This window comes from Tursiops truncatus, chromosome 15 (assembly GCF_011762595.2).
Source record: "Tursiops truncatus isolate mTurTru1 chromosome 15, mTurTru1.mat.Y, whole genome shotgun sequence".
NCBI classification, from domain to species: Eukaryota; Metazoa; Chordata; class Mammalia; order Artiodactyla; family Delphinidae; genus Tursiops; species Tursiops truncatus.
In genome coordinates this window covers 64,465,880-64,493,464 of record NC_047048.1, presented here as the reverse complement: position 1 = coordinate 64,493,464, position 27,585 = coordinate 64,465,880, and the positions used below count along the sequence as shown (strand labels likewise).

General features: G+C 50.8%; 1 protein-coding gene across 8 annotated transcripts in view; it reads right to left on the bottom strand.

The window, feature by feature from the left end:
- The window catches only part of SRC (SRC proto-oncogene, non-receptor tyrosine kinase), a 56,226-nt gene that overhangs the window by 10,675 nt on the left and 17,966 nt on the right, over positions 1-27,585 (bottom strand). For 6 of the 8 annotated variants that reach the window (XM_033840320.2, XM_033840317.2, XM_033840313.2 and 3 more), the window contains exons 2-7: positions 23,835-23,902; positions 11,485-11,652; positions 9,954-10,249; positions 8,116-8,215; positions 521-619; positions 242-345 (exon numbers count right to left, since the gene is read on the bottom strand). In XM_033840320.2, coding sequence (XP_033696211.1) covers positions 242-345; positions 521-619; positions 8,116-8,215; positions 9,954-10,242 — 592 coding nt within the window. In that variant the 5' untranslated portion in view covers positions 10,243-10,249; positions 11,485-11,652; positions 23,835-23,902. Of the gene's footprint in view, positions 1-241; positions 346-520; positions 620-3,379; positions 3,517-8,115; positions 8,216-9,953; positions 10,250-11,484; positions 11,653-23,834; positions 23,903-27,585 lie in introns of those variants that run through there. The other 2 variants (XM_033840316.2, XM_033840319.2) reach the window with 2 other exon arrangements.

Here is a 27,585-nt window from a genome sequence, read left to right as displayed (position 1 = left end):
GCCAGAGAGGCTGGCCTCTTTTGCTGCACCTGTTGCATCATCTTTTGCTGCATCTCTGGTCAACCCAGAGTGACTCAGTGTTCCTCAAATGGACCTCCCTGCCTTTGATCCTGTCTTTTTCTCTAGCTAGAGGGCTCTTCCCACCCCACTCCATATACCAAACTCCTATTCATTCCACAATACCCGGCTCAAATAACCCACAAAAGGCTCAGTTCCCACTGGTCAGCAGAAGCACTCATACCTTTCGTGGTCTCACTTTCTCGCACTAGGAAGGTCCCTCTTGGGTTCTCCGCATTGAGCAGTAACCGCTCTGACTCCCGTCTGGTGATCTTGCCAAAGTACCACCTGGGGAGGGAGGTGGAAGGATGGTGCTGGTGGTCCAGGCTTCCGCCCACCCACAGTGCCTCTTCCTGGGATGTGGCTGGGGCCCTGGGCAGCCAGACCTCCCACTCTAGCCCAGGAGAGAAGCTCTGAACTGGCAGCGATGGTAAGCAAGCAGGAGGCCAGAGTCGATACTCACTCCTCGGCCTGGATGGAGTCGGAGGGCGCGACGTAGTTGCTGGGGATATAGCCCGTCTGTCCTGTGCTGAGTGAGTGGGCCAGCCACCAGTCTCCCTCTCTGAGCAGGGGGAGAGGGAGGGAGCAAAGGAGAAGGGAACCATCAGCAATGGAGCCCGATGCCTGCAGTCTTTATAGGTGCTGTGCTGGGGGCTCTTGAGGCTGAGTGAGGTGCAGGGAACAGTGAGATCAGGCCTCTCACAGCTGCCAGGCCGAGGCGGCCTGGGACTCTTCCCCTCCCTACCCCAGATGCCTCTTGGCCAAAGCTGACTCAGATGACAAGGCCCGAATTCACGGGGCAGAGTCCTGGGACAGGAAGTGATCTGCTTTCCTTCAGATAGAACAAGCAGTCTCAAGATGCCAAGAGCCGCCTTGGGATTGAGGGAGGGAGTTCCCTGTCTTTGGGGAGCAAGCAAGTTGTAACAGGAGAAGATTCCTCCTAAGATGGATGTCAAATCAGACCTTCAAAGCCTCCACAAGTCCTGAGATTTGGAAGCCCAAGCCTGGGAGCTGGTAAGACCTGAGTGGAGGCGAGGGGTGGCTCTTTGGGGGCTTGGTGACAATCCAGGCGCCAACCCTGCAAACTGGAGCAATGCTTGCCTTTGTCACAGATCATGGGTCACACCCACAGGGTTCCTTGACTGAAAACTACAGGCCTCCTCCTGCAGCCTACCCATCTATGGGGGAAACTGAGGCCAGAGGGGGCTGGGACTTGCCCAAAGTCACACAGCGAGTCGTGTCAGAGGGAGCTGAGGTGGCAGAGCCCCAGTACCCAGGGCCCTCTACACTAATTGCCCCATGAGGAGGAGGTGATGGGGACAGGGTGATGGGCGGGAAGAGCCCCCGGCAGGGCGGGTCCCCTGGGTCTGGGTGGGAGTGGGGAGGGGGCAGAAGTACCTTTGCAGCCATCTGAATGTGAACCAGGTCTGGCTGGAGCGGGGGTCCAGAGACACAGAGGAGGGAGGAGAAAGCGAGAGCCCAACAGGAAAGAAGAGGCAGAAATGGGGGTGGTGAGAGAGAGAGAGGCAGAAAGAGCGAGGGAGAGAGCTGAGCGCCAGGCGGTGCTGGGTACGGGGGAGGGGGGACAAGGCGGGGCAGCCACTAGGGCCTCGCATCCAAAGCAATCCAAGGGGACAGGGAGAGGGTCTATGGGGAGGGAGGAGAGGCCAATGGGAAGGGCTGCCTGGGAAATAGGGTCCAGCCCCCTCCCATTCCCACTGTGCAGATGGGAAGACTGAGGCTAGAGAAGCAGAGGCCTCTGCTCAAGGTCACGTCACGCAGCCAGGCCCAGGTTCCTAACTCCCAGATGAGAAGGAAGCCTTCCCTACAGGGTGCAGCAGGGCTTGATACCTTGCTGAGCTTCTCAATCCAAGGCTGCCTTTGACCTCATCACAACCCTGAGAAGACACACAGCAAGCAGGATGCCCTCCCCCACTCCCTATCACCGGGACACAAAGAGAGAAAGGCCCTTGCCCACAGCCACAGTCTGGACTTGAACCTGGATCCCTGGCTCCTGGTTTTTCTGAGCTGCCTCTGACCCATATTCTTCAGCCCATTTTGAAGATGGAGAAGTTGAGGCCGGGAGAGAGTGGGGCTGGGGGAGCTCTCTGAGAACAGGTGAGTACAGGTGAGCATCCCAGAGCCAGGGGCCCAGCCAGGTGGGCCGAGGCTCAACCAGAGAGTGTGGGTCCCTTCTGGATGGAGTGAGGTGAAGAGAGAGAGATTGGGGCTGTGCGGTCTGACTTGGCTGGGAGATCACCGCACGCATGCTCAGGCGGGGGCACAAGCTCACATGGGGGTCTCTGCGGGAGAGGGAGGGCCCTGGAGTAAGAGGGCGAGGCCCGCCTCAAGGAAAGAGCCTAAAGATGCCCAGGCCCTCCATCTACCTCTCTGTGTGCCCCCACATAGGGTGGGGGATCCACACTTGTCTGTCCCATTTGACCCTCAAGGCCAACCTGCTAAGAAGGAAGGCAGGCCTCAGCCCCCCAGATGCTGAAACTATGGCTCAGAGATGTCTAGGGACCAGCCCAAGGACACACAGCACCCAGGCTGGAGTAACCCAGCACTTTCTTTGTAGAGTTGGGGAAACTGAGGCACAGAGTGGGGCAGAGACTTCCCAAGGCTACACAGCAAGGACTCAAATCACAGGGAAGAGCTGAGATCTTCCAGTCCCAAGTCTTCATGTCACCAAGGGGGAAAATAAGGCATAGAGAAGGGCGATTTGCCCAAAGCCACACAGCGAATCAACAGCAGAGCAAGGGTGAGAACCAGGGCCCCTGTGTGCCCACAGCCAGACACAGCAGGCCTCCTGGACCCCTGCACCCTGCCCAGGCCTCTCAGAGGCTCAGAGACCCTCAGAGAAACCAGGGGAAGATGGAGGAGGAGGCAGCAGGACTGGGCCGAGGTCTAGGTCAGAGACTACAAAATGAGGCAGATTGACAAAGCCAGAGTGTGCAAGCTGGCTGGCCTCTGGGAAGCCCCCAGCCACCCACTCACAGGGGAAGGCCGGCAGGAGCTTGTGCCCAGGGGCCAACCAAGCAGGGCCCCAGAAGCAAGGGTGAGGGTTCAGCTCTGCTGACACTACCCAGCCTTCTGCCAGCAGAGCCTCCACCGCCTAACATCAGCCCATGTGTGAGTTTGGGCTCACAGTCCAGGTTGGGGGTGTTATTTCACAAGGGCAGGGATGGAGGTGCGCTGCAATCTCACAGGATCCAAGGTCCACCTTCAGCCTGGCCCCAGCTTGAGAGGTACCTCAGAGCCTGAGCGCCAGAATCAGGGCGTCCTGGCGCCAGCCCAGCTCACCACTTGCAGGCTGCGTTACCTTGGCCCTGCAGGACCTTGGTCCTCATCTGCAGGAAGGGGATACTCATGCCTCCCTCTGAGGATGTAAAATGCTGGCACAGGGCCTGGCACGTAGTAGGTGCTCGGCATGCATGAGCTGTTAGTATCTTGATTTGGCTAAAAAAAGAAAAGCAATTAAATCTGCAACTCTGTGGTACTCCTCCCCACTCTCCAAAATGTTTTTAAAAACCAAAGCAGCTCAGTTCCAGTCTCCGATAAGGATTTGCTGTGTGACCTTGGGCAAGTACCCTATCCTCTCTGGGTCTTAGTTTCCTCATCTGTAAAAAGGAGATAATATTCACAAAATCTCCCGTGCAGGCAAAGTGTGTAAATCAGTCAGCTTCAAGCCAGGCTTTGGGTAAGCTGATTACTGTGATTATCATCTGAGCCTCAGTTTGCCCACCTGTGAAATGGAGATATCAAGCCCCATCTTCCCATGCCAACAGTCTGGGAGGCTCAAACCTGCCTCAGGTGGCTGTGAGCTGTCTCAGCCAAGGACCAGGGACTGCCCTCACGATGAGGGGCCCCATAGCTTCCCAGATCAGTCCAGTCTGGCGGGGATACCGATCTGCGCCCGGCTCAGAAGTAACAGCGGTGTAAACCTAACAGGTTGAGCAGAGGTACTGCATCTGGCGCCTTCCCTAGGGCCTGGTTCCTATCAGATAGGCAGGAAGAGGGAAGGAAGGGAATCACACATTCCCTGCCTGACTCCTCACCCTCCCACATATGGCAAGAGGAGAAAGCACTGGACCAGGAGTCCCCAAGCAACAATTTTACATCCCAACTGCTGTCACTAGCTGTGTGACTTCACGCTACTGACCTCACCTCTCTGAGCCTCAGGATCCTCTTTTTGGAGCCTAAACCTTGTGGGTAACTCAGGCTGGCGTGTGCATTGGGAGTGTGGCAGCTTTGGAACCTGGGACATTATGCCAGGTGGGTCCTTCTGTTTCACTCATTTGGGCTGTTGGGACTGGCCAGAGGAGCCGTTTGGGGATCACAGGCAAGCCAGGGCAGCTGGGTACGGCCCAGGCAGTCAAGTTTCCGAGCCCTGAGGCCTGGACCCATGGTTGGTGGGGAGAGAGCAGGGTGAGGCCAAGGCAAGTCGTGTGAGGAGGGCCAGAAGGGGTCCCTCACCCCATGGTGGGAAGTAGAACTGGAGTGCCCAGGGCAAGGGGACAGAAGCCAGTGCCTGCTGGAGCACTGCCCCAGAGAAGCTGCTGGAATCATCTGGGTGGGAGGAAAGGGCAATTTAGGAAGCATCCCAGAGTCAGACCCAGAGGGGCTCTGACTCCTGAAGACTTAGACACCGGGGCAGGGGCTCAGGCCAGTCACACCTCAGACCCCAGTGGCTTCCTCGGACCCAAGACCACACAGTACCCAGGATTCTAGGAGCAGAACCGTTTGGCATGGAGATCCAGGGCGTGCGGGCTCCAGGCTGCTACTGTGAGGACCCCAACCCAGCCAGCCCTGGCCAAACCCCAACAGACAGGCTCAGCCTTAAGCTCTCCCTCCCCGACTCCCAGCCCAGTCACAGGTTAGACTCAGAAAGTCCCTCATTCCTGCAGGGAGAGGGGTTGGAGCAAGGGGTTCACAATAATAGACCTTAAGCAACAACAGTGGAAGGACATGCAGGGTGGTCCCTGGGTGAGGTATGAGACATGAGCACCTCAAATGTGGGTGGCCCGTCTTCCACTAAGCCTCTCCCCACCATCCCATCATCCCTCTTCTTCCTCTAATGCCAGCCCCCCAACTCTCTCAGAGGAGCAGCTGAGCTTTGTGATGTGAGGAAGGGCTCCCCATCCACTCCCACCCTCCCTCACCCTCCAATCGGGGTGCCTCACTGCCACCCAAGGGCTTCCCACGGATGGGACTCCATCACTTCCTGGCAGCCCCCAGCCCATCATGGAAGGCAGGAAGAAGGAAGGCAAGGGGCTGGACAAAGGAAGACGTGAGGGCTGCCCTCTGACTCTGAGTGAAAGAGGCAGAATCAAAGTTTTGAGAGCTTTGCTCAAGCTGTGACCCCCTGAGACACTCTTCCCATTGTTGCTGGTTGAGATCCTCCAGTACTTCAAAGCCTCTAACCTGAGGCATCCTCCCCAGCTCGGGCCCTTCCCTCCTCCCAGCTCCTCGGCACCTCCACAGAGCTCCTCTTCCAAGGGCTCGGGGTCATGCCTACCCCTCCCAGCTCTGCCACTACTAGCTGTGTGACCTTGAGCAAGTCACTTCACCTCTCTGGGCCTCAGTTTCCTCATCTGTAAAATGGAGCAAGTAAGCATTTCCACTTTCCAGGGCTGTGGCGCTGTATAAATAAAACAACGCAACTGCTCCGCACGAGAACAGGCCCACGCTCGAGGCACGAGAGACGGTGGCTATTTTATGACTGTTCACTCATCTCGTGCAAAATCACCACCAGGGCACCCACAGTGTGCTGAGCAACAGGTGATGGGGGACCCAGAAATGTGGCAGGCCCAAGAGCAGCCCTCAAGGAGTTCCCAGTTTAAGGAGAGGGAGATACAAACAGCCGGAACCATAAGAGAACTAGAGCGGCATTGGAACTCAGACAGAAGCGGGTGGGGGGAGCTGGGAAAGCCCCCTCCCTCCGGGACAGCAGCTTAAGGAAGGGAGAGAGCTGCTGCCCAAGTTCCAATCCTGGCTTTGCTACTTGGTAGCTGTGTGACCTTGGACAAAGGCCTTCACATCTCTGAGCCTCAGTTTCCTCATTTGCAAAATGGAGATGGCCCCTCCCCCATCACTACAGCCCTGGTGGGAGGGCAGCAGAGCAAATACAAGGACATGGGTAAAAATGCCTGCTACCTCTTTTCCCCTTTGCCTCACAAAGGGGGCAGTTCTGAACTGGATCTTGAGGGATGAATAGGAGTTTGCCAGACAGAGATGGGAGAAAGGGTGCTTTAGGCAGCGAGAACGACATGCACAAAGGGCAGGGAGGCATGAAGAAGCAAGAAATGCTTGGAGACGGTGGAGACGTCCAACCCCCTTAGCCAGGCCTTCGAGGATGCTCATGGATCGATTCTACTCTACCCTCTAGAACCTTCTCGCCCTTCTGCAGCCCTGAAGGCCACCAGCCCCCTCCAGCGCTGCACCCTCCCACAAGCTGCCTTTCTGCGAGGGGAACCGCCTTCTTCCGCTCCCTCCATCCCCTCGACTTCACTGTGCTTCCTGCAGCGTCCTGCTTGAAACTCCCAGGCCCTGTGGTCGCCATCAGAGGGGGGGCACACAGCAGGGGCCCTAAGGCCTGAGCTGACCCCGGCCCCGCCCTCTGCCTGCCACTTGGCCTGGACTGGGGCTGCATCCCGGCCACACTCTGGCTCCAGGAGGGCATGGCCTTCTCCACCCAGACCTCACTGGGCCCAGCACTGGACCCTGCATGCAGCTGGCACTCAGTGTGGGCTGAACAGGGAGGGGATGGGTTAGCATGAGGTGGACGGGGAGTGACAGGGGTGATGGGAGGACCCTCCCCATTCGCAGCCTGGGATTAAGGTAGGGATCTGGTCAAACTATTGGGGGTGAGGACAGAAGCTGGGGAAGCGCAACCAAGGGAGCCAGAGACCATGTGAAGCACATGCCGGCGGCAGCCCACCCCCACCAGTGAAGCGCCCCTACCCAGCCCGCCGCCCACGGAGTGTGTACACACCTGACATCCACCTTCCTCCTAGGGCCAGCGAGAGAGAAGCAGAGAGGGAGAAGCTGAGAGAGAGCTGGAGGGAGGAAGCACGGGCCAGGAATGGGGAGGGGGTTCCCCGAGGCTGTTGGGGGGATGGGAGGTGGCGGAGAGGGGACGCAGGCCCTCCGAAGGCAGGAATGCAGCAGGCGTGGAGCTGTAGCCCACCCTCTGTCGGCAGCTCCGCCCTCTGTCGGCAGCTCCGCCCCCAGTGTGATCACCCCAGCTGTGACCACCCCATGGCACATGACTCAAAGCCTGCACCCCCCCACCCGCCATGACAGGCGTTGCACCCCACCTCACTGCACTCTAGGCAAGGAAAGGAGGGGAGTGGGGAGGAGGGGAAGGACGCCACCCCATGGCCAGAGCCTCACCCACCCCTCGCCAGTTCACTATCCCTGCTCACAGGGGCCCCCAAGCCTGGCAGGGGCCCCCATCCCCCCCATACGCCAACTTGGCCCTAGGATGCCCCATCCCAAGGCTGGAGTCCCTGGAGGTGAAGCAGAGATGCCCACCAGGGTGCCCCGCCCTCCACACCCTATCGCACCATCTCACCCCCTTGCCCTATCCTGACTCCTCTCACACTGGGTCCCCAGGATGGGTCCCCCAACCCTCCCAATGAGGGCCCTCCCTCTACAGCTGCAGACTCTGGCTTTACTGGTTGCCCAGGCTCTCCAGCCTCTCTGTGGGCACAGCCTCCAGCTCCACAGGCCCTGCTTTTTGTAGTCCTGGGTCCCCGGCCCAGTCCTGCGCTGATCACATGCCCCTGTGCGGGTTCTGGGATCTGGAGTGCTGTGCCCTGCTGTCCAGTTACGGACCCAGATCGCTGTCCCTGGAGCCGTCCCAGACCCCCGACCACCGGCGCCTGCCTCATCACCCCCAGAGGCCCCAGGACAGTTCCCTGCACCTCAGCTGCCTGGACACCCAGCTCTGCCTGCTGCCCATGAAGCTGGCCCTGGACGCTCAGAAGTGGCTCTATCCCAAGACCAGGCCCAGGGTTGGGGTCCTGAGGGGCAGTGGGGTAGGGAGGCACTCACGTGTTGTTGACAATTTGGAGCCGCTCCCCTTTCTTGAAAGACAGGTCAGTCTCTGTCCGCGACTCATAGTCATAGAGGGCCACAAAGGTGGTCACTCCGCCTGCACAGAAGGTGGGGCATGTCAGAACGGCCAGAGCCATGGCTGGGGGGAGAGGTGGACAAGAGAGCCCTGCACCCTGGGCGGGGATGGGGTTGGTCTCCCACCGCCAGCCCAGAGGCCTGGTCCCATTCACTGGGGGTGGGCCTCTACGCATGTCCCCCTGTGCCTGTGTGTCCCGCACGCTTGTGAGGGCGTGTAGGAAGCACGTGCGTCTCTCCACCTCTGAGTGCGCCCACTGGGCTTGAGGGGATGCTGGGTGTTGGCTTCTCTGTTTGCTATCTGTCTTCCCCACAGCCCCAGAAGTCCCCAATAACAGACATCTTTGTTTTGTTCCTCGAGCCTGGTGTATAGTACGTGCTCAAGAAACAACCATTAGATGAATGAAGCAGTGAATGAAGGAAACTGCGCCTGGGGACGTGGCTCTGTTCTGGGGAGGTATGACTCTGGATGCTTCTGCGTGTCAGGGAAGATCTTGGCTGCAGGTAACTGTCCCCTCTGAAGCCTTCTCTGTCCCCCCGTGTGAAGTTACAACCTCCAGCCATACATCCACCAACACTACTCCCTGCCCGTTTTGCTCTTTCACAGCAGTTACCACCCACTAACACCCTGCACGGTTTACACACCTTGCCCTTTGCTTCTCTCCCCCACAGGGGTTTTGTCTGTTTTACACGTTGCTGTGACCCCAGCACCAGAAGAGACCTGGCGCACAGAAGGGGCGCCACAACTGTCTCTTGAACAAACGAATGGGTATGTTTGTGGGTCTGTCTCACTTGGGTGTGTGTCTGTGCCTGTGTGTTCTCACTGCACATACGTGCATCTGTGCATGTGTGAGTCTGTGGGTCTCTGGGATGGCATTTCTAGCTGGGCACGTGTGTGCTCTTGAAGGGCTTCTGACCACATGTGTCTGTCTCCATCTGGGAGTATGAGGTTTTTTGCATATGTGTGTTTGTATCTGTGTACATTTGCCTTGGGTGTGTGTCTGTGCCTGGAGGGTGCACATCCATGTGTCCCTGAGTGTGTCTCTATGTGCATGGTGTGTCTGTTTACGAAAGCGTCTCTAGCTCAGCACGTGTAAATGTCTTGTATGGGTGTCCTGAATGAGTTGCTGACTGTGTGTGAGTGTGTGTATGGGGGGGGGGGGCTCTGTGTGAGGGTGTCCGGGTAAGAATGCACATGTTTGTGTGAGGGTCTTATGTCTGTGTGTCTCCAGGACCACATCTGCATCTGTAAGCATCCTTTGCCTGGCGCTGCTATACCCACAAAGCGCCAGCAGAGGGTGCAGGGGCGCATCTCGGCATTGGGCCTGGCCTCTGAAGACCCCAGTTCTCTTTCTCCGTTCTAACCCGCCCCGCCCCCTTGGCCACTCACCGCCTCCTGTCCTGATCCATCTCTGGGCTGACCATAGCAAAAAGCAATGCCTCAGACCCGTCCCCGTGCTTCCGAGAAACCCCCCGGCTCTCTGGCCTGTTTCCGCCTATAGTCCTATATCTCTAGGGCCCTTTATACGCCACATCGGATTCACCCCTAAAGGCAATGGAGTGTGCACCACACTTTCCAGTTTATAAAGCCTCCAGGAAACTCCCAATGGTCCCTAAAGCCAAGTAACCCCCAGACTCCTCCCCGTCACTGAGCGAAAGAAACAGCAGCCCAGAGAGGGGGCGTTGCTCCCCCAGGGCACACAGCCCTCCTGGGGGAGGCGCCAGGGCCACCCGGCTCCCACACTCCCAGGCGCACTGACCAGCCAGGGGCCCCGCCCTCTGCGGGGAGGTGACTGTGTCGGAGGAATTGAAACCTCCGAACAGCTTGGGCTCGGCGGCTGCAGGGGCGAAGGCCGTGCTGGGGCCTCGGTGGCCATCAGCGGAGGCCGGCTTGCTGGGGGTCTGTGAGGTGGGGAAGGCACCCCCGCCGCCGCCGCCGCCGCCGCCACCGCCGCCGCCGCCGCCACAGCCGCCATGGGTGTTATCAGCAGGTTCCAGGCTGCGGCGCCGCTGGCTGGCATCCTTGGGCTTGCTCTTGTTGCTGCCCATGGTCCTGCTGGAGACGAGAGAGGACCCTGGGTGAAGGGCTCTGGGAGCCGGCAGGGTTGCCTAGGCCCCTTAGCCTGCACTCCCATCCATTCTACAGATGGGGAAACTGAGGCCCAAAGAGGCCTCTTTGGGTAAGTTACCTTTCAGAACCTCAGTTTCTCCATCTGTAAAATGGGAATAGTGATGGCAACCATAAAGGGCTTCCTGGGTACAGGGCCAAGCACAGAAGAAACACATCATAATCAGAAGCCCTAACCTTCCCCACCTTCCTCTGAGTCACTGTTTCTGTCTCTCATGGGTAGGGATAGTATCTTGAGTCATGTTTATGTCCCAGGCATATAGGAGAAGGCTGAGGGTTTGTTGAGTGAATACATGACTGACTGAAATTGTCTAACACCAGGGGGAAAGGTGCTAAAAGTTGCAACTAGGGCAACTAAGGAGAGATGGCTGGGAGCTCACTCCAGGCCCAGGGCCTTTGCACATGCTGTTCCCTCTGCCTGAATGCTTTTCCCTGACCACTTGAGCAGAGTAACTCATGCCTCCTTCAGTTCTCAGCCCAAACGTTGCCTCCTTGGAGGCAGCATGTGGCAGGTGGGAGGGAGATGTTTAGGGGTGATGGATTATCTTGACTGTGCTGATGGTTTCATGAGTGCATCCACGTGTCAAAACTTATCAAACTGCACACCTTAAACATGTGCAGTTTATGGTATGTCAATTATACCTCAATAAAGCTCTTAAGGAAAAAAAAGTCACTTCCCTGGAAAGTGTTTCCCAACTTCTTTCATTGGTTTAAGTCCCCTTGCCTTTTGTGCCTCTCCTTGATAATATGTGGCCCGGTTTTGTGTGTGTGTGTGTGTGTGTGTGTGTGTGTGTGTGTGTGATTACATGATTATCATCATGGGCTTTTGTCTGTCTAGTTCACTGCTGTGCTCCCAGTACCCAGCACAGGGTATGGCACACAGTAGGTGCTCAATAAACAGCTGAATGAATGAGTGTGAATGTGTGACTATTCAATAGTTAAGAGAGTTCTGAGCCAGAAACCTGGGAGGGCTAGAGATCGGGAAACACAGAGAAACCCAAGTTGCAAACTCCCCAGTGACGCCCATAGCCCTGCCACCCCCCCTTTGCTCCCCATGTTGCCATCTGCAGGTCCTCATGGAGCCTAGCCAGGGTCTCCCCACACACCATGGCCGCCCCTCCCAGCTCCCTCATCTTGGCAGCCCTGATGGGTCATCACCTCACCTGGTGCAAGGCAGGGGCTATCCCAGAGGACCTGGGAAGCAGCCTGAGGTCTCAGCACGAACACCAGGTGTAGAGTCGGCGGTCTCGGACTAGAGGCCCTGCTCTACCTCTCCCCGCTGTGTGACCCTAGGCAAGTCACTTCCCCTCTCTGGGCCTCAGCGTCCTCATCTGCAAAGTAGGGATAAAACAGATTTCTCAGAACTGTTGGGAGGATATGACTAGAAAGAGAAATCATCAAGGTTCTGTCTCTTGGGTCATGATTTATCAGGCTCTGACTCTGGCAGGCCCGATACTAAGAGCTTCCCAGCCCTGAAATATCCTTCACTCCCCCAAAAGCAAGAGTGAGAGTGAGGCCGTGTATGGCATGGCATAGTCTGAAGCCAGACTCCCCAGACTCAGATCTTGGCTTTGCTCCTAATCGGCTGTGTGACCTCAGGCAAGTGACTTAACTTCCCTCTGCCCCACTTCTTCAGCTGGAAATGCCTGTGACAACTGAAGGAGGCAAGGCAGAGTGCTGGGAACCCAGTAGGTCACCCGGCCACATCAGCTATTACTGATACTGTGATTCTGGACACACTGGCGATATGAGCTCCGATTACTCTCCAGGGGATGCTGCAGGCCCTGAAATCAGTCCAGAACTTCCTCTGGGAACCCGTGAATGGGCAAAAGTCCCCTTGACTGGCTGGGGCCTCAGGCAAGACGGTTTGCCCTGAGCGCCAAGCCCAGCTCTGTGACACCCCTCCCTATGTGAACATTAGCCAGTCCCTGTAACCCTCTGGGCCTCAGGCTGCCCGCCTGCACAATGGGGGCGTGGCCTGCACGCTCCCTGGGGGCCATCCAGCTCAGAGAATGTGGGGCTGGGGAGGCCCTGGGGAGACCTGCTCAAGGGATATGCCAACAAGCCTAGGAAGGCCAATTTCTACGGCAACCCAATCCGTTGAGGTCACGATGCCCATCAGCGCTCATACAGTTGGTGTCCTGTGGGATCTACTAACCCGGTTACCCACAGCCCCAGGCTCGATGGAGGCTGAGCCCCAACCACCGCATCCCCACCCACCTGCTCCCTGGTATAGTATTCACAGCACCAGCTGTACAGCAAGCCCTCTGCCAGTCACCACAGGGAGACACAGAGATGAACTGGCCAGGTCCTGCCTCAGACGGTGCATGCTCTAACAGGGGACTTGTTTGTGGGACTTTGAGAGGAAATAATAGTTACAAAAACACATTAAAAATATTTTTTAAATTTTAATGAAGAACTTTCTAAGAGCCCAAACTTTCTTTAGAATGAACTAAATGATGAAGAGTGAGCCCCCTGTCACTGGAGGTGATCAAGGACAGGAGAAAGTATACTTGGCTAATGTGCCGTGGAGGGGGAAGGAAAGCCAGGGCTGGAAATTGAAGGCCCTTCCAGCACAAAGAGGATGCATTTGCCCACTTGGGAGGGGGCAAAGAAAAAAGCTCTTGACCCCTAAGCTCTTACACTAACCCAGAAGACCACTCCCCACTGAGACACTCAGAAAAACATAAGAGGTCCTTCAAGACCAGACTAAGGTGGCCCAGGGCCTCTGCTTGCAATGTTTGTTGGTTTGTGGGGTTTGGGTTTTTGTTTTGGGTTTTTGGGGTGGTTTTTGTCCTTGTGGTTGATCCTGATTATATAAGTACCACCTGTTTGTGGAGAGGTGGGCAGGTCGAGGTTAAGGGCCAGAGTACTGGAGCAGACTACTTGTGTGTGAATCCCAGCCCTACAAGCCCAGTGTGGGACCCTGTGCCTCAGTTTCCTTCTCTGTCAACTGAGGATAACAACAGTACCCATGTCATAGGGCTGCTGGGAGAATCCATGAGGAAGTACACGGAACATGCTTGAGATGCTGTGGCACGCTGGCAACCTGCCTCCAGTGGACAAGCCCCTGGGCATGGCGGTGCATTTCCTTCCGGCATCATATGAACATAGGACTGTATATTGGGATCCATCTAGTGCCCTTGACTCTAAGCTCCCTGCGGGAAGGACCGGGTCGGACCCATCTCCATATCCCTACTAGGTGCTCTGAAATATTTGCAGAATAGACAAAAGACTAAATGAGCACAGACATGATTTGCATCCTGCTTTGTTCCCGCAATGCCATGTTGTAGAGACCAAGTATCATTCTGCAATATTCAAACACTCCCAGAGCCTGGACCTTGTACTGGGCCCTGCTCTGAGCACTTTGCAAATATTGACTCATCAAATCCCCATGATAATCTAGGAAGTAGATACTAATAGTGTCCCTATTTTACTGACGAAGAAGCAGAAGCACAGAAAGGTTGAGGCACCTGCCTGAGATAACACAGTGAGGGTGAGAATGAAAAAAAGTGGGGACATGAAACCACACTGGGCGGCAGGAATCAGGAGCTGCTCACAGGGTCCACCTCCTGCCCTCCGGACCTCTCTTTCACATGAACAGCAAGATGGGGTGTGAGTGGATAAGGCAGCCTAGCCCCATTCCTACAGAAAGCCCAAGATTTCAAGCTTTGACATAGCAGAGCGTGCTAGAGGAGGGACAGCACATTTAGGGTGGGATCTAGTCCCTGCAGGGCTGCCGCTGTGCTGTGTGACCTTGAGAGAGACCGCCCTTCCAGACCGTGGTCTCCTTTCTTGAGGCAGGACCCTGTCTCAGAGCCCAAACGCTAAGTCACCATGAGCTGCCCATTTGAGAAGGGACAACTCCCCACATCTTTTCCGCCACTTGCTCACTCCAAGGCAGAGATATATCCTTGGGGTCCAAGAGGAAGTGGGGGGGCTCCATACTCGGGGTGTCTGAGGCTCCCAGAGGAAGGTAGCCCCTTTCCTCTGGGGAGCTGCTGCTGACCACAGGCTCCGGACAGAAGGCCTGAGCTATCGCTACCGTGAGAGGTACTGGGATGCTCTATAGCACCTCCCCATCAGTGTCCCCAGCGCTTCGTGCTCAGCGGGTCCCAAACTAACTTGGCATCTCCCTCTATGACTTCCCCTCACCCCATGTCTCCATCTCAGGGCTGGTTCGCCCGTCCTCCCCGCCAATCTTCCTCAAATGCATCCCTCCCCACACCCCATCTCCACTCCCTCAGGCCAGGCCCCTGTCGTCCTGACCTGGGACAGCAGTGGGGGCCCCTCCAGGGCGCCCTCGTCCAGCAACCAGAGGCATCTCTGTAACGCACACAAACAAATAGGGCCCCTGCTCAACACTGTTCACGGAAAACTGGAAAAGACCTAAGTGTTTATCAGAGGGGGACTGGACAAATAAATGCTGGTCTGTTCATCAAGTGGACAGCTGTGCAGATAAACAAAGAGAATGAGAGCTCGGTGTGGCCCGGGAAGATGCTCACAACACACTATTAAGTGAAGAGGAAGATGGCAGCGTAGAACGTCCTCTGGGCCACTCGGGGCCACAGTTTCCTCATCTAGAAAATGGGGGCAATAGTGCTACCTATGTCAAAGGGTTGGTGAGAGGATTAAAGAGAATGCAGACAAGGCCTGAGTGGGGTGCCTGGAACGTAGTACACATGAACTACAATTATTTTTGTAAAGAAAATTAGCATGTGAATGTGTATGTGTGTGTATGTGCAGACGTGCACACACATGTGCCGTAAGGTTTAGAGAACGTTCTGGAAGGAGTCCAAATTCTTCACAATATTTAATCCAAAAGCTCCCCATCATCCCCCTCTGGGTGAGGCCTAAACCCTTCAGCTGGGTCCACGCGGCCCTGTGGAGCTGGGGCTGTGGCCTCCTCCCGTGGGCCCCCTACCCTCTCACCTCCTGGCCTTTGCCTAGGCTATGCCCCTAGGCACAGCTACTTACAACATCCAGAAGAGTCCAGAAAAAACTGTAGTGCAGTCAGGTCATACCCGCTCCTTCCTTCCTGACTCTGAAGAAGGTCACCTCCACCTCTTCTAAGAGTGGAGGGGAGGCCAGGAGCTTAGGAGTTGAGAGTGAGGACTCCAGTCAGACCTGGGTTCAAATCCTGGCTCCACTACTTACTAGCTAAATCTTCTTGGGCAAGTCACTTCACCTCTCAGCTTCCTTATCTTTAAAATGGGCATAATAAAAAGGAACGAAATTGAGTTATTTGTAGTGAGGTGGATGGACCTAGAGTCTGTCATACAGAGTGAAGTAAGTCAAAAAGAGAAAAACAAATACCGTATGCTAACGCATATATATGGAATCTAAAAAAAAAAAAAAAAAAGGTTCTGAAGAACCTAGGGGCAGGACAGGAATAAAGACGCAGACGTAGAGAATGGACTTGAGGACACAGGGTGGGGGAAGGGGAGGCTGGGACGTAGTGAGAGAGAAGCATTGACATATATACACTACCGAGTGTAAAATAGATGGCTAGTGGGAAGCAGCTGCATAGCACAGGGAGATCAGCTCGGTGCTTTGTGACCACCTAGAGGGGTGGGATAGGGTGGGTGGGAGGGAGGCTCAAGAGGGAGGGGATATGGGGATATATGTATAGCTGATTCACTTTGTTATACAGCAGAAACTAACGCAACATTCTAAAGCAATTATACTCCAATAAAGATGTATAAAAAATGACAGATAATAAACAGATAAAAAAATAAAATGGGGGTAATAATAAACTTAACATCTGAGAATTAAGTGAGAGTCCATGTGCCAGGCAGAGAATAAGTGCTTGATAAACAGTGCTCACTGTTGTTTGCTGTTATTACCGTTACAGGTGACAAGAGGAGCAACGCAAGAGGAAGCAAGAGTTAGTGGCAGGGCCTTGAATGCCAAGCACAGAACTGAGCACATTGCATGCAGTTGATACTCAATTGTCCCCACAGCACAGTGAAGTAGGGACTATAACTACATCCACTTTACAGATGGGACCAAAGTTCATGGAAGCCAAAACCTTGCCTAAGACCATACAGCAAGCGAGTGCAGCAGAGTTGGGATGCTCGAGGGTCAGGAGAGTACAGTCAGAAGGCACCTCTGGTGCCCCGCCCACTGTGCTGATACCCTCCCTGCCCCAGGTACCCCCACCATTCCACCATCTCCACCTCCCTAACACAGAGGCAACACAGGTCAGAGGTCAACCTCCGACATCACCATCCATATCTCTGGACCCTCCAAGGAAGAAGAAGCATCATGGAAAGCCTGGAGCCAGAATGCCAGGTTCAGATGCCAACTTGCCATTTCCTGGTCATGCAGCCTCCAAGGGGCCTCAGTTTACCCCTTATCAAAAATGGGAATCTGTGTAATTGCTCCTATATGATTGGGCTTGAGGGGAAAACATGAGGTAATACTGATAAAGTGCCTGGAACATAGCAAGTGCTCAATAAATACTAGCTATTATTATCACCACTGTGGAAGACCTCTCTTCAGATCCTTGCTCTCTTTTCTAACCACTCTTACAATTAGGCAAAGGCTTCCAAAATTCCAACTGTGTGTAAAGCCCTGTGCGTGGCCCTGGAGAGATTGTCTGGTAGAGTTGATTGGAACCAAGGCCTACAAAAGCCACTTCACAGGGAAAGAGTCCAGAAAAGACAAGCATGTCCACTAGTTAACCTTGCTCTAAGATGCTTGCCAGTGCAATGAGCTAAGAAAAAGAAATGGATGGAATTGGAAAACAGAAGATGAGTATCATCAGTTGCAGCTGTTATCAATATAGATCTGAGAAATCCAAAAGAATCTTCTATAAAACTATTGAACAAAAAGTGAATTAAGTAAAGCAGAAGGAAATTAAATGTAACATCCAAAAATAAATAATGTAGCTATGTACCAACAGCAATCAGGAAATAAAATGAAAGAAAGCTTAGCATGGGAATTCCCTGGCATTCTAGTGGTTGAGACTCTGAGCTCTCACTGCCAACGGCCCGGGTTTGATCCCTGGTCGGGGAACTGGGGTCCTGCAAGCTGTGCGGCGTGGCCAGAAAAAAAAAAAAAAAGAAAGCTAAGCATTGCAAAAATATCGATTCTTCCTAAGTAAATCTACAAATTGAATGTGATCCCAATAAAACCCCAACAGGATTTTTTTCTAACTAAGCAGGTCAATTTTAAAGTTTATGAGTAAATGTATAAAAATAGCCAGGAATGGGACTTCCCTGGTGGCACAGTGGTTGAATCCGCCTGCCAATGCAGGGGACACGGGTTCAAGCCCTGGCCCGGGAAGATCCCACATGCCGCAGAGCAACTAAGCCCACGCGTCACAACTGCTGAGCCTGCGCTCTAGATAGAGCCCGCAAGCCACAACTACTGAGCCCGTGTGCCACAACTACTGAAGCCCACATTCCTAGAGCCTGTGCTCCACAACAAGAGAAGCCACCACAATGAGAAGCTGGTGCACTGCAACAAAGAGTAGCCCCCACTCACCGCAACTAGCCAAAGCCCGTGCACAGCAATGAAGGCCCAACGCAGCAAAAAAAAAATTATTTTTTTTTTAAAAAAGAAAGAATAGCCAGGAAAACCTTAAAAAGAAGAGTAACAAAGAGAAAATAGTCCAATCAGGTAGTAAAACTTACTATAGAGGCACAATAATTAAAACTGTGTGATATCACTACAAAAATATATAAATTAATGGAGCAGAAAAGAGGGTCCAAAAATTGTCCCCAAACATATGGAAATTTAATATATTATGAAAGTAGCATTTCATAACAGTGAGAAAAAGGTAGACTATTTTTAAGACAGAGTTGGGACCAATGATCTGCCACCAGGAAACAAAGCTGTATCTCAATCTCACTCCACATGCCTATAAATTCCAGATCAATCATATTTAAACCACACAAAAATAAAACCATAAAGCTCTAAAATAAGGTGGGAGAATAAGTTTTCTAATCCCAGAATGGGAAAAGCATTTCTAAACATGACCAAAAAACCTAAAAATCATTTTTGAAATAATACATCAATCTACATAAAAATCTAAAACGTCTGCATGGCTTGATAAACATCGTAAGTTCACAAGACAAACCAAAAACTAGGAAAACATTTGTAACTCATAGATAGGCAAAGTTTTTTTTCCCTTAATATATAATGAGCTCCCATAAAATAAGAAATATAACCACAGATAGTTTACAGCAAATGAAATGGTACTTAAACATATGAGAAGATGCTCAATCTCACTTAGAAAATAAATCACATTAAAACTACACAAGCCACCCAGCAACAGCAGAATACACATTCTTCTCAAGTGCACATGGAATATTCTCCAGGATAGACCATATGCTAAGCCATAAAACAAGCCTCAATAAATTTAAAAGGAGTGAAATCATACAAAGTATGTTTCTGATCACAATGAAATGAATTAAGAAATCAGTAACAGGGCTTCCCTGGTGGCGCAATGGTTGAGAGTCTGCCTGCCGATGCAGGGGACATGGGTTCGTGCCCCAGTCCGGGAAGATCCCACATGCCGTGGAGCGGCTGGGCCCGTGAGCCATGGCCGCTGAGCCTGCGCGTCCGGAGCCTGTGCTCCACAACGGGAGAGGTCACAACAGTGAGAGGCCCGCGTACCGCAAAAAAAAAAAAGAAAGAAATCAGTAACAGAAATAAATTTGGGAAATTACAAATATGTGAAAATTAATACACCTAATAACCAATGAGCCAAAGAAGAAACCACCCAAAAAAGTAGAAAATACTTTGAGATTAATGAAAATGAAGACACAACTTATCAAAATGTATGGGATGCAGTAAAGTAGAACTTAAAGGGAAATGTATAGCTGTAAATGCCTATATTAAAAGAGAAGAAAGGTCTTGAATCAGTAACCTAAACTTCCACCTTAAGACACTAGCAAAAAAACAAAAAAAAAAGAAGAAGAAGAAGAAAAAGAAGAGCAAACTAATCCTAAGGCAAGTGAAAGGAAGGAAATAAAGATTACAGCAGAAATTAGTGAAATAGAAAATAAAAAACAATAGAGAAAAATCAACAAAACCAAAAGTTTGTTCTTTGAAAAGCTTAACAAAATTGACAAACAAGAAAATTGTTCTGAGCAAGAAAAAAAGGGAGAAGACTCAAATTACTAAGCCCAGGAATGAAAGAGAGGACAACTACAAATCTTACAGAAATAAAGAAGATTTTAAGGAAATGCTATGAACAATGCCATGCCATGCCAACAAATTAGATATCTTGGATAAAATGGACAAATACCTAAGAAAACACAAACTACTGAAACTAAGAAGAAATAGAAATTTTAAATAAAGCTAAAACAAGTAAAGAGATTGAATTAGTAATTTTAAAACATGTCACAAAGAAAAACTCAAGCCCAGGTGGCTTCACTGGTGAATTCTACCAAACAGATAAATAAGAATTAATACCAATTCTTCTCTTGGGAACACTTCCCAACTCATTCTATGAAGCCAGTATTACCCTAACACCAAAGCCAAACAAAGACATCATAAGAAAAGAAAACTACAGACCATTATCTCTTATGACTATAAGATGTAAAAATCTTCAACAAAATACTAGCAAACTGGATCCAGCAACATATAAAAAGAATTATACATCATGACCAAGTGAGATTTTCCCCAAGCATACAAGGTTGGTTTAAATTCTGAAAATCAATCAATGTAATATACCATACCAATAAAATAAAGGACAAAAACTATATAATAATCACAGTAGATAAAGAAAAAGTATTTGGCAAAATCCAACACACTTTCATGATAAAAACACCCACCAAACTAGGAATAGAAGGGAATTTCTTCAACCTGACAAAGGGCATCTATGAAAAAGCCATATCTAACAACATACTTAATGGGGAAAGACTGAATGCTTTCCCCCTCAGAAACAAGACAAGGATGTCTGCTCTCACCAGTTCTATTCAACATTGTACTGGAGGTTCCAACCAGGGCAATAAAGGAAGAAGATGAAATAAAAGACATCCAGATTGGAAAGGAAGAAGTAAAATTTTCTTTATTTGTAGATGACATAACCTTGTATATAAAAATTCCTAAGGATTCCACTAAAAAAATTATGAGAATAAACAAGTTCAGCAACTTGCAAGGTACAAGATTAGTATATAAAAATAAATTGTATTTCTATACACTAGCAATAAACAATCCAAAAATAAAATTAAGAAAATAAATTACAATATCAAAAGAAGACTTAGGAATAAGATTAACAAAAGAAGTGCAAAACATATACTCTGAAAACAACAAAAATTGTTGAAAGAAATTAAAGAACTAAATAAATGGAAAGACATCCCATGTTCATGGATTGGAAGACTATGCATTATTAAGATGGCAATAGTCCCCAAACTAATCTAGAGTCAACACAATCCCAAACAAAATCCCAGCTAGCTTCTTTGCAAAAATTGACAAACTGACCCTAAAATTCATATGGACAGTCAAGAGACCCAGAATAGAAAAAACAATCTTGAAAAACAGAAACAAAGCCTGAGGGCTCACACTTCTCAATTTCAAAACTTGCTGCAAAGCTCTGGAAATCAGGACAGTGTGGTGCTGGTATGAGGATAGACTTATAAATCAATCCAGCAATAAACACTCACATTTATGGTCAATTGACTTTTGACAAGGGTGTCAATATAATTAAATGGAGAAAGAAGAATCTTTTCAATGAATGCTGCGGGAACAACTGGATACACTCAGGCAGAAGAAGGAAGTTGGGCACCTTCTTCAAACCCTACACAAAAATTAACTCACAGTGGATCACAAATCTAAATGTACAAGATAAAACTTTAAAAATCTTATAAGAAAATATAGGCATAAATTTCCCCACTTTGGATCAAAATAGTTTCTTAGTCATGACACAAGCAACAAAAGAAAAAATAGATAAACTGAACTTCATGAAAATTAAAAACGTTTGGACTTGCCTGGTGGCACAGTGGTTAAGAATCCACCTGCCAATGCAGAGGGCACGAGTTTGAGCCCTGGTCCGGGAAGATCCCACATGGCACGGAGCAACTAAGCCCGTGCACCACAACTACTGAGCCCGTGTGCCACAACTACTGAATCCCACACACCTAGAGCCCGTGCTCTGCAACAAGAGAAGCCACTGCAATGAGAAGCCCACACACTGCAACAAAGAGTAGCCCCCGCTTGCCACAACTAGAAAAAGCCCATGCACAACAACGAAGACTCAATGCAGCCAAAAATAAATCAATAAAATAAATAAATTTACAAAAAAAAATTAAAAACGTTTGTGTGTCAAAGGACACCATCAAGAAGGTAAAAAGAATCCACCAAATGGGAGAAAATATTTGCAAACCGTGTATCTGATAAGGGACTTGTATCTAGAATATATAAAGATCTTTTACAACTCAACAAACAAAAAGAGAAATGACCCAACTTAAAAATGGACAGAAGATCTGAATAGACGTTTCTCCAAAGAAAATATATGGCTAGTAGCTGCATGAAAAGATGTTCAACATTATTAGTCATCAGGAAAATGCAAATCAAAACCGCAATGTGATACCACTTCACACCCACTAGGATGGCTGTAATTAAAAAGATAGAAAACAACAAGTTGTTGGCAAGGATGTAGAGAAATTGGAAACTTCATACATTACTGGTGGGAATGTGAAATGGTATAGCTGTTTTGAAAAAACAGTCTGGCAGTCCTTCAAAAGGTTAAATATAGAGTTACCATATGACCCAGAAGTCCCACTCCTAGTTATAGACACAAGAGAAAAGAAAACATATCCACATAAAAACTTGAACATGAGTGTTCACAGAAGCATTATTCATAATAGCCAAAAAGTGGAAACAACCATATGTCCATCAATTGATGAATGGGTAAATAAATGTGGTATATCCATATAACAGAATATTATTTGGCAAGAAAAAGGAATGGAGTACTGGTACATGCTACAACATGGGTGAACCTCGAAAACATGCTAAGTGAAAGAAGCCAGACACAAAAGACTAGGTACTGTATGATTCCATTTACATGAAAGTTCCAGAATAAGCAAATCTATAGAAACATAAAGTAAACTAGTTGTCACCTGGGGCTGGGGGGAGGAAGGTTTGAGGGGCAGTGGAGACTGACTAAATGGGTTACGCAATTTCTTTTGGGGGGTGATGAAATTGTTCTAAAATTGTGGTGATGATTGTACAACTCTGTGACTACACTAAAAACCATTAAATTGTACCCTTTGGGGGAGGGATAAATTGGGAGGTTGGGATTGACATATACACACTACTATATATAAAAGAGATAACTAATAAGGACCTACTGTGTAGCACAGGGAACTCTATTCAATACTCTGTAATGAGCTATATGGGAAGAGAAGCTAAAAAAAAAATTTACATATGTATAACTGATTCATTTTGCTGTACAGCAGAAACTAACACAACATTGTTAATCAACTGTACTCCAACAAAAATTCAAATAAATAAACACATACATACATAGATACATACAAAATAAATAAACTGGACACTTTAAATGGGTGAATTGTCTGGTATGTGAATTCTATCTCAATAAAGCTGTGTTTAAAAAAAAAAAAAACACTACACCAGAGGCCACTGTTCATCTATTAGATTGGCAGATCCCCAAATTCTAGATCAACCTGTGTTGGTGAGAGCGAGGGGAAGAAGAGGATGCGGTGTGAAGGTACATCAGTGCCACCTCCGTGAAGGACCCTCTGGCCATATCTAACAAAACTACAACTGCACACATTCTCGGACACTGCAATTTGGGATTAATCCTAGAGGTATCCTCACACGTGAACACTAAGCACACGATGGAAGATACGCATTGCAGAACGGTCTGCAATAAGCAAAAGGCTGGAAACAACCAAAAGTAGTCTTCTCTAATTAAATAAAGCATGGTCTCCATCCACACAATGAATACTACGCAATCAGGAAAAAGAAAGAAGCGGCACTATATGATCTCCAAGGCACACTGTCAAGAGCAAACAGTCACATGTAGAGCTGAGGATACCATGCATGATCACTTGAGGTTTTTAAACTATTTTTTCTAATATCCATGCTTACATATGCCTGGACTGCCTGGAAGAACACACCAGAAACTCCTCCCATGGCTGCCTCCAGCAAGGAGACCTGGGTGCCAGAGAGGTTTACTTTTCCCTGCCTTCTTCTGTACTGTTTGAATTATTGTTTACTGTGTGTGTTAATGCTTTTTCTTTCCTTTTTAAGACAAAAGTTGACATATACACACTACTATATATAAAATAGATAACTAATAAGAATCTACTGTATAGCACAGGGAACTCTACCCAATACTCCGTAATGACCTGTATGGGAAAAGAATCTAAAAAAGAGTGTATATATATATATATATATATATATATATATATATATATATATATATATATAAAACTGATTCACTTTGCTGTACAGCAGAAACTAAAACAACATTGTAAATCAACTATACTCCAATAAAAACTAATTTAAAAGGAAAGAAAAAAGACAGGTTTACCTGGTATCAGATCCTGGTGCTCTCTCTCATAGCTGGGAAGTCACTCCACTTCTCTGAGCCTCTGTGCTCTGCAAAGAGAGGGATAATAATAGTATCTGCCTTGCAAAGTTGTTGTGAAGGATTAAATAAGACAAGGCCCCGCACGCACACACGCACAGGGCTCCCCACCGTGTCTGTGTCTGGCTCCTAGCAGTAGGTGCATGGTTCATGCTGGTTATTAATACGTTACTACGTACACCGAGGTGGATTGTTAACAAGTGCCACCAGGGAGACTTGGGACCAAGTGTTCAGAGCATCAGCAATCCCCTCCAACTGGGAGGAACTGGGAAAGGATTCCTGGGGGAGGCAGCATTTGAGAAGGGCTTCAAGGTCGAGAAGGAGGTCCACAAATAGTGATAACTGGGGGCCGTGCCTCTGGCAGAGGGAGCTGTGCAGGCAAAGGCCTGGAGGTAGGAAAGTCCTGGGTATTCGCTCAGTCGTTCATTCACTGGCTCCTTCAACAGAGCTCAGCTGAGCACCGACTATGTGCCAGACACTCTCATAGGAAAGACAGACAAAGCCAAGTAGCTGGACCATCGAAGGGAGGAATTACAGAGAGTGTGAAGACAACAAGGGGCTGGGGCAGAGCCTCACCCAGGTCCAAGTGTTCATAGAGCAGACCAGGAAAAGGAGGCTCAGAGAGGGAGAGAGGCTACCTAAGGTCACACAGCACCTTCTCAACTTCTGGAAAGGTCCTCTCCCAGCTCCACCCTTCCCATGTCCCACGAGCCTGGAGAAGAGAAAGCCCACAAGGGCCATCCCAATGTGCACGCATCAGAAGGTGCATAAAGATGCCATCTAAACTGGGGTCCCCAACAAAGAGGAGGGACAACTGGTTCTCAGATGATAACAGCACCTGGCTGATGGGTAGAGAGACTCCTGTGTGCCAGGCACCATGCTGAGAAGTGCACTACATCTACGAGCCCAGGTGAACCCTCTGCAGTCCTATGTGGTCAGCCCCATTTTGCAGATGAGGGAACTGAGGTCCAGAGAGGTCAAGTTACTTGCCTAAGGTCACACGGCTCATAAGAGACAGCATTGGCAGGCAGACTCGGATTGTCTGGGCTCCGTAGCCTCAGGTCCCAGGGCCCATCGCCCAAGGGAGCCACTGCCAGGGCCTGTATCAGCAGTCACATCCCTTCTCAAAAGCACCCAAGGTGAAGCTGTTCTCAGCCAGTCCAGGAATGTCTCCTGATAACAGTGGCCCAACCGGGGGTGGGAGGAGTGGGTGGTGGTGGTTGTGTGGGGAATGGGGGGGAGGGGCGGCAGGAGGGACACAGCCCATTTGAGTCCATCTGTCCTGCCTCTGGAGAGGAGGAAGCAAAAAGGTCCCATCAGGCACCCATCAGAGTCAGGCGGGTTGCAGCATCCTGGTTAAGGGGGCTCCTGCTGTGGCCCTGGGAGAACTCTGGGCAAGTCAACCAAAGCCTCCTTCAGTACCATGGAGACATCCATAATCACCCCAGACAGTTGCAAGAGCAAATGAGCTAACCACGTGTGCCCTGGGCACGCAGGCCATGCTGGATAAAGGGGCGGGGGGGGGGGGGGGGGGGGGGCGCGACCACCACTGCTACCTTATTATTTCCATTGTTATTGTTTAGCTCTCCAGTTCCCACCAGGACCCTGCTTCACAGGGACGATCAGCCCCCATCTCCCAGAGAAGGCAACAGAGAGAGGCTCAGAAAAGCCAAGTCAGCTGCCCAGGCCACCATCCAAGACAGCAGAGGACCAGCTGGGGATCCTGGCTCTCCTGGCGCCAGGCCACTTTGGCCCCTCTCCCCAAGGGCACCAGTCCCAGCTGGGCTCTCGAAGGGAGTTATTACACCAGGGACTAAGCAGGGCCCTCAGTCAGTCCTTTTTCTACTAGGGTAATGGAGGCCAAGATAGGGGGAGTGGCTGGCCCAAGGCCACACAGCCCAAGAAGGACCACTTACGGAATGAAACTGTCACCCTTCTGAACCTCCAAAGCTAGGTCCCCAGCTGATGCCCCACCCTCCTCGCAACAGCCCTAGGGGGCAGGTACCACCAGCACTGGCCCGTGTCCACAGGGGAGGAAGTTGAGGCTGGAGGAGCGTGGGAGAGGGTGCCGGCCCATCATGCCCATCCCAAAAGTGGGGGCTGTGACCCTTTCCTGCCTCCCCTGGAGCCTCCCACACGTAGGCAGGAATCTTCTGATTCCCTTTCTTCCTTCAGACTCTCAAAAGAATGACGTGCTCAACTGACGTGTTTTTCTACAAGTGGTTTCGGAATATAGAAGGGAGTCCTGCTTCAGAGCAGGGGAACATCAATAATGACAGTAATAAGAATAAGGGCAGTAGCAACAGCTAATATTCGTTTAGCGCTTTTTTTTTTTTTTTTTTTTTGGCCGCACCGTGTGGCATGCAGGATCTTAGTTCCCCGACCAAGGATCAAACCCGCACCCCCTGCAAGGGAAGCGCAGAGTCTTAACCACTGGACCACCAGGGAAGTCCCTATGTGCCATTCTTTTTTTTTTTTTTTTTCCTATGTGCCATTCTTATCACCCCATTTTACAGAAGAGGAAACGGAAACACAGACAGGTTAAATGATGTGATTAAAATCCCGCCTCTTAGCAGCTAAGTGACAAGTTCCTCCCTCTCTGAGCTTCTCCCTGAAGGGGGGCTGCCACCCCTTGGGTCACTTGGGAAGGACCCAAGGAAGAAGCCAGGGCCACGGCCAGCTCAGCCCCCTCCCCAGAACTCAACACCATTGGCTGCTCCAGTGCAGGCTGGTGGGGTGGAATGGGGCATGCTGATGGCGGTGTGGAGACCACACCTTTCCCCCTCATGCCCTCCCACCTGGGGTTCACACTACCCGTTCCATGCTCCCAACAGCCTTGGAACAAGCTATGGCCACAGTCATTTTACACATGAGCACACAGGGCTCCAGGAAACTGCCCCAGCCAGGAAGTGGAGTGCAAAGGCCCTGAGGCAGGAAGGTCAGATGTGCAGGTCTGGACTGAGTGGGTTCCAGCTTAACTGGGTCGCTGCAGGCTTTTGGTCCAGGCACGAGGAGGTCGGAGGGAGGCCCCGAGAGGGACCCGTCCAGCAATTTAGGTCAGAAAGACCTGAAAATTTGAGAGAGAAGCCCATGAAGATTTTCTCAGGCCCCTGAGTGTGCTGGGAGGGATGGGGGCGGGGGGGGGGGGGGGAGGTTACTGAGGCTTCATCCCACAGTGATCCTATCAGAGCGCAGTGATCAGCTTCAGAGGAGACACCTAAACCATGGTGGACTTCCCAGAGGAGGGGACATCTTAGCTAAGGTCCAAAGGCTGAGCAGTTTGTGAAAAGAGGAAGGGGAAGCATGATCCAGGCAGAAGGGATTACTTGGCCAAAGGCCCAGAGGTGGGACCATTTAAAGAAAGGCAAAGAGCCATGTCAGTTTAAGTCATGTAGTCTCAGTTTCTCCAGCAGCGAAATGGGGGGAAAGACAGGCACACAGTGGGTACCTCCATCTCCCCCACACCCACTGTCTTCCTTCTCCAAGGCCCCCACCCAAGAGGAAGGGCACTTCCTCCTGCCATGGAGCATCTTTGGGGCTGGTGAGGTTGGCAGGGTTGGGAGGTTTCACTGACACCCCACCCCCCTGACACCCTCTACCCCAGAATCCAGGCCAGGCAGCCTGGCAGGTGGATGGGGAGGGCAGCTCACAGGCCAGGAGGCCACAGCCCTGATCTCAGAGAGCTTTGGGAGAT